Source organism: Dermochelys coriacea, chromosome 1 (genome assembly GCF_009764565.3).
Source record: "Dermochelys coriacea isolate rDerCor1 chromosome 1, rDerCor1.pri.v4, whole genome shotgun sequence".
NCBI classification, from domain to species: Eukaryota; Metazoa; Chordata; order Testudines; family Dermochelyidae; genus Dermochelys; species Dermochelys coriacea.
In genome coordinates, this window is record NC_050068.2 from 241,205,905 (window position 1) to 241,217,518 (window position 11,614).

General features: G+C 54.8%; 1 protein-coding gene across 1 annotated transcript; it reads left to right on the forward strand.

Annotated features, from left to right (window-relative positions):
• Positions 1–4,758: 4,758 nt before the first annotated feature.
• On the forward strand, positions 4,759–6,435 carry TMEM121B (transmembrane protein 121B). Its single transcript, XM_038398176.2, has one exon. The coding sequence runs from the start codon at positions 4,891–4,893 to the stop codon at positions 6,322–6,324; it is 1,434 nt and encodes a 477-aa protein (XP_038254104.1). The 5' UTR covers positions 4,759–4,890; the 3' UTR covers positions 6,325–6,435.
• The last annotated feature ends 5,179 nt before the right edge of the window (positions 6,436–11,614 follow it).

Sequence of the window (11,614 nt, forward strand, 5' to 3'; positions counted from 1 at the left end):
TAACGAAAGGATCTGAGTCCCTGGCCCAATTCCCTTCACCCCGGTACCTGCCCAGCTTGACTTTCCCTCCTGGCCCCATGTGAACAGGACTCTGACCCACAGGGAGAACCGAGTCCAGGGGTTCCTGGGCATTTACCTCAGTCCCTCTGTGGTCAGGGATGTGGACGCCCCTAATCCAGGATACTTCTAACTCCCTTGTTACCCTTTCAACCTTCAATCACTGGAGTTCATTTGAACAGACATACAGTTGATTTACAGTTACACCAAAACGTTCTTTTGGGATTAAAGAGCATTTTGCAGCATCAGCACTGTGAGGAAATGGCCTGGGTAAGGGTCAGTGCAGCAGTCGCGAAAGTGCAATAAACTTTACAGTAACAACAGCATGCAGTGTCTTCTTCCTGGACCTGAACGTGCTGCTGTGACAGCAGTGCCCCAGGATGAGTTTGGGCTCTATCTGACAGACCCCATTCTCCACCGTCGGTTCTGGCCTCCAGGCAGGCCACATCCAACTCTGGCTCTGCACTTAATGCCTTCTGACAGATGCTGGCAAAGGAGCCTATCTCTTCCTCTCTCCCTACACCAGTGCACCAGACCCTCTGCAAGTGCTGGAGACTCACCCCAATGCTGCTCCGACCCCGGCTGTTGCACTCTCCCTGGCTCCGGACTGCTGCACCCATCTTGGCTCTACCTTGCCCTGCTAGGGCAGTCCCAGCTCACAGCAGGACAGGCCGTTGATTTCCTCATTGACCTACCTGTAGTGTCAATCCTAATGACTAGGAATGCTGACTTCTCCCCATTGGCCCTGACTCGTCTTTGGCCCTGCCCTTTTCTGCTGGTATTGGGAGAGGACCAACCAAAACACCCCCTCGAAGTTTCAGTAAGGGGCCAACAGCCCCGTTGCACAAGGGATTTTACTAGGGCCCTTATTAGTACCACCTTTTTAGTCTTCCTGTCAGCTTACTCCCAGAATGGTAATTGGAGCGTTCCTCATGGTAGCCAAGTGTATGGGACAAACGCTCTGACCAATAGCAGACCACAAGACCCAAAAGCTTTTGGAAACAAAATTCCAATCAAAAGGCAAAAGCAATCCATGCACTGGAGACAATACCTTCAGGGCAGCTAAATGAATATAGCCAACGCATGGTACCCAAAGCACAGCCAAGAACATCCATGTGACTTTGGTGCAGCCATCAAGACAAAGCAATTATCTAAAGCAACACTAATGGTACATGGGGTAACCCTTCAATAAACTAAACTAGACTATTGCAAGGTGGGTGAGGACTGGTGCGCTGAGCTTTTCAGTGTGGCAGCTGAATTCACAACCCATGCAACTGGTAGAACTAAAATACAGGTCTCACTGTTCAAAGTATAATAGCTAGCAACATTAAAAGCAATAGAGATTTATTGGGTCAAAAGCTTTCACTTTTGAATAGGACCCAGTAGCCGTCTGAAGAATCATCATCAAGCCTGTCAGCGAAACAAAAGTCAGGGTGTCAGCCTGAGAAAATTAATGCTCAGGTAGGTATACTTACCCTAATCTGAAGACAAAGTGCCAGTATATTAGAAAGCGGTGCTAACATTGTATCCAGGTTGTTTGAAAACAATGCTGCCAAGAATAGTTATGGTTAGTGACAAAACCTTGGCTCCATCCCATCTGAGCTGCAGATCTCCTGAACCAACAGTATCGGAGGGACTGTACAGAGTATCTTCTGATTCCAGTCAAAGTACGCCACTCTGTCATGTTTGCTCTCAGAACTGGAGACAATTGTGAGACCCAGGTAAGACTTAAGCCCCTTACAGCACACATAATGCCCAACTGAGTGCTAACTAAGACATTTATGTCATTGTACAAAACGCTGTTCAAAGAATCTGCCTGGACATTGTTCGCTAGCCTTTTCTAGGTTTGTGGACTCTGTAGAATAAACTAAGTGAACAGCCCAAGTACACTATCTGGAAGTACTACTTTAGATTTAACGGAGGTGAGACGGGAATTCCATGATAAGCACGTGTTACTTTTGCCTTTTACATCTTGAATGACCAGAACCATAAGTAGCTCAGGTAAAGTAATCTCATAATCAGGCTTATGGTGGCCACAGACACAACCTGACTAAAAGCTATTACCTAGTTACACTGTTATGGAATCAGTTTATGGACCAAAGTTCAGCTGCAACATGAATACAGCTACATGCATGACTATGCTAACAGTTGAGGTACAGGAGGTCAGGATAGCAGGGTTTGCCCTCTTTTAAGTTGCTGCTAATAGATGGCTCCTTGTAACTGGTTGGCCTGATATAACAGAGTTTGTCCCATTAACATATGTGATTGAGGCCGTAATTTTATAGGCAGTAATTTTTCACCGGCTGAGGAAAAGCACTACCAATAATCCCAAGCTACTGATGTCCTTTATCTCAGTTGAGGATCCCAAACAGCCAGGGACTGAAAACCACTTTTACTGGTGCTGGACACTTCAGGCAAGTGATATACTGGTTACTAAAGCCAAAAACCTTGACTCAAAGTCCCCAGAACTATCTCAGTATGCTGTATATAATTGGCAGCAGACCATTTCATCAAGTGGTTCACCAGAGATCATGGTGCTAGCTCTGGACTCAGGTTGGATGGATCTGGGGGCCTTAGTGACACTCATGGTGGGCACCCAATGACTTCACTAGAGTCAGAACCTTGGCACTAGCTTGGATAGAGCTGGATACTTTGCTGCCATGTCTTTGGTACAGGCACCTTGGCACCAAGCTATGATGGCCCAGAGGAATCTGGGGACCTTGGGGCTGTGCTGACTGTGCCAGAATCTCAGTGTTAGGTTCAGTCAGCTGGATAAAATCCAGGGACCAGGCCACTGCTTAAACCAAGCACTCAGCCACTTAAGCTAGTGGAGCTGGACTTACACATTGCCAGACTTAGCTGAATGGGCCTGGGGAACCTCCCTCAACCATAGCGGTTTGTGAGATGGTCCTCCTGCATCTGTGGGTCCAGATGAGTCTCATGCTGGCTAGGTACCATTTCCTCTTTGTTCATCTAGATAAAGAAATTCGTAGTACTGTACTTGCCAGTCTCACGGGACCAAAAATAGTCCTGCGAGGACAGACAAAAAGGAAGACAGAAAACTGATAAGGAAGAGTGTCAGCTCACTGCCCCTTCAGCGGTTACAAAAAAACTGAGTGGTGGTTGGGGACACTCCCCACCCCCTTTACCACCCTGGGCAGCCTTGTGGAGGGGTGAGGGGCCCAATGACCACTGCAGGCCAGAAGATTCCACAGTAGGAGGCATCAATGCCCGTAAGTGTGACTATGCAATGGCTACTCAAAGAAAACGCATACATTTTAGCCTAATCAGCTCAAAACAGAGCATGGTGGGAGGGGCAAAACGTGGTGTGCATGACCGGCTCACTTTCTGGGCAGAAAAAGTGAGTCTGGCCCTCATTTAAGGAAGCTTGAGCTGGGTGAAATCCTTTTATTGTGCGTCTTCAAACGAAATGTTGCAGCAGTCGTGTAGGGAGGAGAAACTAGGGTAACCCCACTACTTACTTGGGAAATATGGCGTGTACGTGACTCACTTCTTTCTGTAACCACTACACCACTGCCTAACAGCTCTAAGGTGCCCTCTTTGTCCCTTCACCTATGAGAAAAAGCTGCTGGAGTGGGTCATTGCTCCATCAGATTGCAATGTGCTTGTGGGCTATACAAGCTTTTAAGACAAGCTTGTCATGTGGTTACCCTGACAGTTATACCAATATTTGCAGTGATATGTTCAAGGCGCCAATCCTTTGTACAGCAGAACAGGGCTGGGGACCAGGTCATATCCCTGCTTCAACCCAGCCCTAGTGTCAAACCTAAACCAAAGCTCAACAATTGGTTCAAGCTCTTTTACTGACATGGCTGATGTTGGGTTACCATCTTTGGTCACAACACAAATTATCTCAAAGCAGTAGAAAGCTTCCAGCATGAGGCAGCTGCCCTTGGGCTAAGGGTTTCTTGGGCAAAAACAAAAATGCAGTGTTGGTGCAAAAATTGTGATGGAAAGCATCTGTGCTCCCAGAAAAGCTGTGGCAATAGTAGATGACTTCATCCGTCCGCAGTGAACTATCATCAAATGAGCACAGCTACCTTAAGGAGAATGGTTTAGCAGCCTCAGCTAGGAAGGACCTGCATTGGGTCTGGCACCAAAAGAAGGTGAAATGATATACAAAAGCACGGATTTATCAATCTTGTGTACTTCCGACCGTCTTACATGGATCTGAAACATGGACGTTGCATAAACAATATAGCAGGAGGTATTTCATATGCATCGCCAGCAGTGACTACTGGGTATAAGGTGGTTTGACTTTCTTTATCAGTAACAGGGCTGTAGCATTGAGCACTGGCCTCAAGAGGCTTGAAGTCCTGCTTGGCCACCACCGGCTGGCCCTTTTTGGTCAGTTGCCTGCCTTGGACCAAAGGGAGAAACGCGCAGCGTTTGTGGTCCCAGCACGCCGGGTGGGGGGTTCCTCTCCCCGGGGGCTCAGGCACTGACCCTGGGCTCAGCAGGCACTTCGGCTCCGGGGGCCCGGGCCCAGCCTCCCGGCTGCACAGCCTCTCTCCGCTCCGGCCCAGCCACCCGAGCTGCCGGAGACGGCTTCCCCGCCACTCACTCACCCGGGGAGTCTCCTCGTTCCGCCCCTCCCCGCCCCCCGCAACCCCCCGGGAAGCTCCCCGCCTCCCTCGCGCGTGGAGCCGCCGCCGCTTTCTCCGGAGTCCGCTTCTCGCCCGTGGAGCCGCTCCGGGATTGCGGCGGAACCAGGCCGGGCCTCCGCTCTCGCTGGCCCCCACCCTCGCTGCCGCCGGCCGGGGCTGGGCGCGGCCGGGGCCCGGGCCCCGCGCTCTGGGGCCGGGGAGGACAATGCACCGAGCTGTCTCCAACCAGCGCTCGGGCTCCTCCTCCTCCGGCTCCTTGCAGCCGCCGCCGCCCCCTGCTCACCCCGCCGCCGACCTGCAGCCCCTCTTCCTGGGCGGCCGCAGCCGGCGCGTGTCGGGCTCCAGCTCGGGCTCGGGCCGGGCCCGCAGCAGCAGCAGCAGCAGCAGCAGCGGGGGCGAGGAGGAGGAGAGCATCAGCAAACCCCTGGTGCCGGCCCCGGCCGCGCCGGCCCCCGACGCCTCCTCCCCGGCCTCCAGCAGCAGCAGCTCGGGCTGCAGCATGACGGCGGGGGAGCTGTACGGGGGCGCGGCCCCGGCCGGGGGGGCGGCGGCGGCCACCGCCGGAGGGTTGCTGTGGCCGGGCGGGGGCTCCGGCGGGTCGCGCTGGGGCTACAAGGCGCTGTCCCTGGTGCTGCTGCTGGGGCAGGGCGCGCTGCTGGACCTTTACCTGATCGCCGTCACCGACCTCTACTGGTGCAGCTGGATCGCCACCGACCTGGTGCTGGCGGCCGGCTGGGGCATCTTCTTCTGCCGCAACAGCCGGGCCCGGCGCCGGGAGCGCCCCCCGCCGGGTCACCCTCCGCCGCCGCCGCCGCTGCACCCGCTGCTGCTGCACCCCACGCACGGCGGCCGGGGCGCGGGCCGGGTTGGGGGCCCCCTGCGGGGCGGGGACTTCGCCTACGCGCACCTGGCCTGGCTGATCTACTCCATCGCCTTCACCCCCAAGGCGGCGCTGATCCTGGGCACCTCCATCCTGGAGCTGATCGAGCTGCGCCTGCCGCTGGGCATCACCGGCTTCCGCGTCACCCTGGCGCTCTCCGCCCCGCTGCTCTACAGCCTGCTGCGGGCCATCGGCCCCGACGGCGCCGGCCAGCTGCTGCTGCCGCCCCAGCCCCCGCCCCAGCACCGCGCCGCCGCCGCCTTCCTGGCCACCTGCCTCGACCTGCTGGACAGCTTCACCCTGCTGGAGCTGGTGCTGCAGCCCGGCCGCCCGGCCCCGCTGCCCGGCCCGCTGCGCTACCTGCTCATCGCCGTCTACTTCCTCTGCCTGGCCTCGCCCGTGCTCTGGCTCTACGAGCTCGGCGCCGCCCGGCCGCCCGGCGCCGCCCGCCTGGCCCTGCACCTGCTGCTGCCCGCCGGGCTGCTGGACGCGCCGCTGCTCGCCCTGCGCTGCCTCCTGCTGCTGCGCTACCAGCAGCCGCTCTCCGTCTTCATGCTCAAGAACCTCTTCTTCCTGGCCTGCCGCGGCCTCGAGGCCATGGAGACCTGCTGCCTGCTCCGCCCCGCCGCCGGGGGCGCCAAGTACAGCGCGGCCCCTGGCCCGGGGCCCGGCGCCGCCCAGCTCAGCCACTGCATCTCCGAGAACGACGTGGGGCCCCACGGCTACGTCAACACCCTGGCGGTCAGCGCCCAGAACTGAAGCGGGGCGCGGGGGGCGGTGTGGCCAGGAACCCGGCCCCGCCCCCTCCCCGCCCCGGCCAGGAACCCGGCCCCGCCCCCTCTCCCCCCTGCCCGACTAGGAACCCGGCCCCGCCCCGGCCAGGAACCCGGCCCCGCCCCCCTCCCCGCCCCGGCCAGGAACCCGGCCCCGCCCCCTCTCCCCCCTGCCCGGCTAGGAACCCGGCCCCGCCCCCCTCCCCGCCCCGGCCAGGAACCCGGCCCCGCCCCCTCTCCCCCCTGCCCGGCTAGGAACCCGGCCCCTCCCCCTCTCCCCCCTGCCCGGCTAGGAACCCGGCCCCGCCCCCCTCCCCGCCCCGGCCAGGAACCCGGCCCCGCCCCCTCTCCCCCCTGCCCGACTAGGAACCCGGCCCCGCCCCGGCCAGGAACCCGGCCCCGCCCCCCTCCCCGCCCCGGCCAGGAACCCGGCCCCGCCCCCTCTCCCCCCTGCCCGGCTAGGAACCCGGCCCCGCCCCCCTCCCCGCCCCGGCCAGGAACCCGGCCCCGCCCCCTCTCCCCCCTGCCCGGCTAGGAACCCGGCCCCTCCCCCTCTCCCCCCTGCCCGGCTAGGAACCCGGCCCCGCCCCCTCTCCCCCCTGCCCGGCTAGGAACCCGGCCCCTCCCCCTCTCCCCCCTGCCCGGCTAGGAACCCGGCCCCGCCCCCCTCCCCGGCTAGGAACCCGGCCCCGCCCCCTCCCCTCCCCGGCCAGGAGCCCGGCCCCGCCCCCCTCCCCGCCCCGGCCAGGAACCCGGCCCCTCCCCCCTGCCCGGCTAGGAACCCGGCCCCGCCCCCTCCCCGCCCCGGCCAGGAACCCGGCCCCTCCCCCTCTCCCCCCTGCCCGGCTAGGAACCCGGCCCCGCCCCCGTCCCCGGCTAGGAACCCGGCCCCTCCCCCTCTCCTCCCCGGCCTGGAACCCGGCCCCTCCCCCTCTCCTCCCCGGCCTGGAACCCGGCCCCGCCCCCTCCCCCTCTGCCCCCTCCCCGGCCAGGAACCTGGCCCCCTCCTCCCACCCCTCCTCACCTGCCCCCAGTAGCCCTGCCCCTCCACTATCCCCACCCAGGAACCCTGCCCCCTCATCCCACCCTTCTATTCACCTGCCTCCTCTGACCCCACTTTGCCATCTACTCACACCTAACCCTAAGCAATGGGGATGGATAGAGGGCTTAATCTTACCAGACCATAACTGCATCCCTTGCCCTTCATACCCATACCCCAAGCCCTCTCTTCTACATAACCAGCACTGACCTCTGCACTTACTACCACCCTCCTTGCTTCTGTACCAGTACTATGGGCTGGCCATATAGGGTTGAGGGGAAAGGAGGTTACCCCCATACCTATCCTTGCCCCCTAAACTCTACCCCTTTCCTAATTTTGGGAGCTCGACTGTCCAGAACGGAGGGGAGAGGGAAATTACGCAGCTAAACCTGCCCTCTGGCTGCCCTCATGAACTCAACCTCCTTGCACCGACGGGGGAGATCCACACGCCTCTGCGTCCTCCCCAGCCTTGGGAGCTGATCTCTTTATTGTTCCCCTGTCCCTGAGAGGCCTCCTAACGCTACTGCCTATGGGGACTGGGGAATAAAGAGGGGGATACCCACCTCCCAGAGATCACAGGCTAGAGGGAGTTTCTCCAACCGTCTCCTGCCTTATCTACCTACCACTAAACTGGGCAGCTTTTCCGTACCAGTCCTTTGCTCCTGGCCGACGAAGCTGCTCCCCATGCAGCTGAAAGTCACCGAGCAATACTGCCATTACACTAGGGGAAGCTATTCATCTCCCTGGCAGAACTGCTCTGCCTGCTGCTCAGGGTCCCCACATCACTGACATTGCAATTAAGAGCAGGGGAGGGACACTGGAGTTTTAGTTTAACAGTCATTTCTCTTTCCCTTTTCCCTGAACAAATCTATCAGTGGAGTCTACCCAGAGCTCATGCTTCCTATCCCTAGGGAATAACGCAGCAGCTTTTCCCAGGAAAGCACACCTGTCCTTGCAGGCCTCTGCACCTTTGTGGTGTCTATTTCCTCCTTTGTGTGCCATATCATGTTTGCATCATGTCCTTCAGTGGCAACGTGGGTTTCATTGTTTCTTCATTATTCCTCAGCACCTAAGCAATGGAGACCAGTGGACTGTTTTGACAGCTCCTGATGATCATGATGGGAGAGACTTTAGCAGAGACTAAGTGGTGATGAGACCTCCTTGCATGTATGTGACCACAAAGAGGAGGTTTGCTTTTAAGCTTGTATCCCGCAAAGGTACCATCTCTGTTTTCCACCCACTGAGGTGAAATGAGGAAGAGACTTTGAACCCCCGATTGGGGGAGTTTCTCTGACTAGGGTGGTGACCAGCAAATTTCAAGGGGAGCCATCCTGGGAGCCACCCTTCCCCTTGTTGAAAATGTCTACCTCTGTGCTTGAATCTTGTTGCATCTTGTGCTGACATTATGTGCTAAAGAGACAAGTGAGTCTGAAACGGACGTGGCTCAGGGCCTAAAGCCCCTCCAGATTGAGATGTTTATTTCCGGTGAGAACAGGGTTGCCTGCTTGTTCAAGCAGCATTTGTGTGTTGGGGGTCTTGTTTTTCTGTGGATATGCATGTTTTAAGGATCAGTGTTTATTTCTTATGTGGACAATAAGGGCACCCTCCATTGAGATTAGACAGGCTGGGAAGACTGGCTGTAGATACATGGACACTCTACCCCTAGAGCTGAGGATGCAGCCTGTGAACTGTTCCCCTCTACCCCAGCAGAGGAACCTTGGTGCTCCTTGCATTGGGCTAGGTGCTGAACCTCATTTAATGTCCAGACATGGAAAGTGAAGTGCTACAATGAGCCCCGTGAAAGGGTCCTAGGGTGTATCTCACACATTTTGGTGCAACCTACCATATCGCAACACTGTTCTCCATGTGTGCGAGGGTAGAGGGGTCAATTGTAAAGCACTTGGTCTTGTTGAAATGCAGCTGTCCTTAATTTTTAAAGTTCCATGAATCAGTTTGGCCCAGTTTAGGGCAAGACCTGTTACCTAGCTGTAGCTGCCTCTGGAACCAGGGGAACTGAAGTAGGACCAGCCAGGGTTTGAAGGGTAACTTTTCCTCTTCAGAGCTGCTCTTTGATAGGACTGCATTCATGGAGGAAGGGTTAGAATTCCTTGTCCTGCCGTTAGAAGAGGGAATAAAGTGCAACCAATCACTATCCAAAGCCTGTGCCAGACCTATACACTGCACTTGGGACTTTCCCCATACATGTACATACATTCCTCCCTTCAACCCTTGGGCTTCAGTGGAAGTCATAGCACTAGAACCAGAACTGCTGCCACTACCTCCTTGCTCTCAGAGCAGGGTGGATGTCCTACTCTCTAAGGCACTGCTATTACACAATGTTTACAGGCTGAGGACTTTTCCCTTGGCTTCCCATGGGTGGAACTGTATAATTGCCATTAGGCTCTTCTGGCCCTAGCACTATGGCAGTCCCCAGCTCTGGCTCAGGAAGGGCAGGTCTGAAGTGCTCATCTGTTAGAGCTGCAGCTGCTAAGGGTAACTGGCTTGGGAAGAACAGGCAATGGGAGATGTAGCTGCAAAGAACTAGGCTTAATTTTCCCACCAGTGCTTTATTTTTATCTGAGCCCTGAACATAATGCTCGTTAAGGGCAACAGTGTTAATTCTGGCCCATGGCCTTCTCTTCAGTACCTTTTTATTTGTCTGGACAATCTTGGTGCTGTGAGTGACTGTGATTGTAAAACTAAGTACTGTGGACTCTTCCTCCGTGACCTGAGATATGTCAAGGGGATGCTAGCTTCCTGGCCAAAAGGAAGAACTGGCAGGTATGCCTGCATGCATGTTGGGACTCCCTCAACAAAATAGGCAATATTAAACAGAAAACTAATATACTCAAAGAACAAACCAACATACTATTCAAACAATAATGTATCAGTACCCTAAACTAAGAGTACTCCACTTCCTGTTGTCAAACAGCCACGTTGTAGAGTAGGCCAACTTACCAAAAAGAGGTGGAGAGAAAAGCTGTCTTAGCCAGAACTAAACCTTGCTGTTTTTAAACTTGCATACAAAAACCCAAAGAATTTGGCCCCTCTGAGTCACTGGCACTGAATATTCATTCAGTTCAGACAGTAGAAGTCACAGCAGAATTGTTAATATAACTCTGACTTTGATACTACTTCACCTTAGATATCAATTGCAATGGAACTGCTGTTTCAATAGCAAGTGCCTTCCCTCATCTAACAGACACTGGTGTGAAAATGGCATATTGGACATTTAACTAGTCAGTTGACAGGTTTTTTTAAATCTAGTAGCAACATGACAAGATTTTATAAGCAGTGCATTACTCTTAAGGTTACATTTGTTCTCTGCTTCACAGTGGAGTTGAGCGTACTGAAGAGGTCCAGAATATATATATTTTGCTATAGATGGCTCTGTAGAAGTTATATTCTCTTTAGTATATGGAATTGTTCATAGTACCTGCCATTGTGTCCTGATCTCCTCCCACCGCCAACCTAATTAGCAGCAGTTTGGCTAACATGCAGGTTTGTTAGTATATCCGACTTGAAGGAAGCACCTTGAAGTCAAAATTGGCAGCTGTATTACCACTTATGAAACAATACCTAAATATTAAAGCTCTTAAATTTCTTTTCTGTTTATAAGCCTGCCATAGCTTTCTGCAACTCCCCTCTCTTTAAATCCCCCCACCTTGGTCTGCTGAATGAGTATATTCACAATTTGAAAATTATGCCCCCACCCCACCTTATATGCAGGCCCCCTTCTTTGCCCACATCTAGCCACCCTACTCTAATTATTGGCTTAAGTGAATAATTTTGCTAAACCATGATCTGCCGTATGAAGATAAAGGCCTCTAAGCATCCACTCTGTCATACACTAGTGTGCAAATTAGCCCTGCACCAGAATTCAGCTGGGTAGGAGAGGAGTTGTTCTGTCCAGGCCACTCATTTAAGAGGCTAGCAAACAGTAAGAGGTGATCTAAGAGGGGAAAATGAAAGTACAGAAAACCTATAGCCTGTGGCACAAGGAGGTTTGGCATCCCCACTAACATCAATCTGAGTTTGTATTTTTTAATAAATGAGATTGTTCTTAAAATAAAATAAGACATTTGTGACCAAGTGTGTGTGTTTCCCTTTGAGTTTCTTATCAGTGTAGTGATTTGGGTATTGCAGGGCACGTTCACAAATGAAGTGCCAACAGTTTACATTAAAATGTTCACTCAAACTATTTGCCCTCCCCAATTACTTAAAAGCAACAATGGAT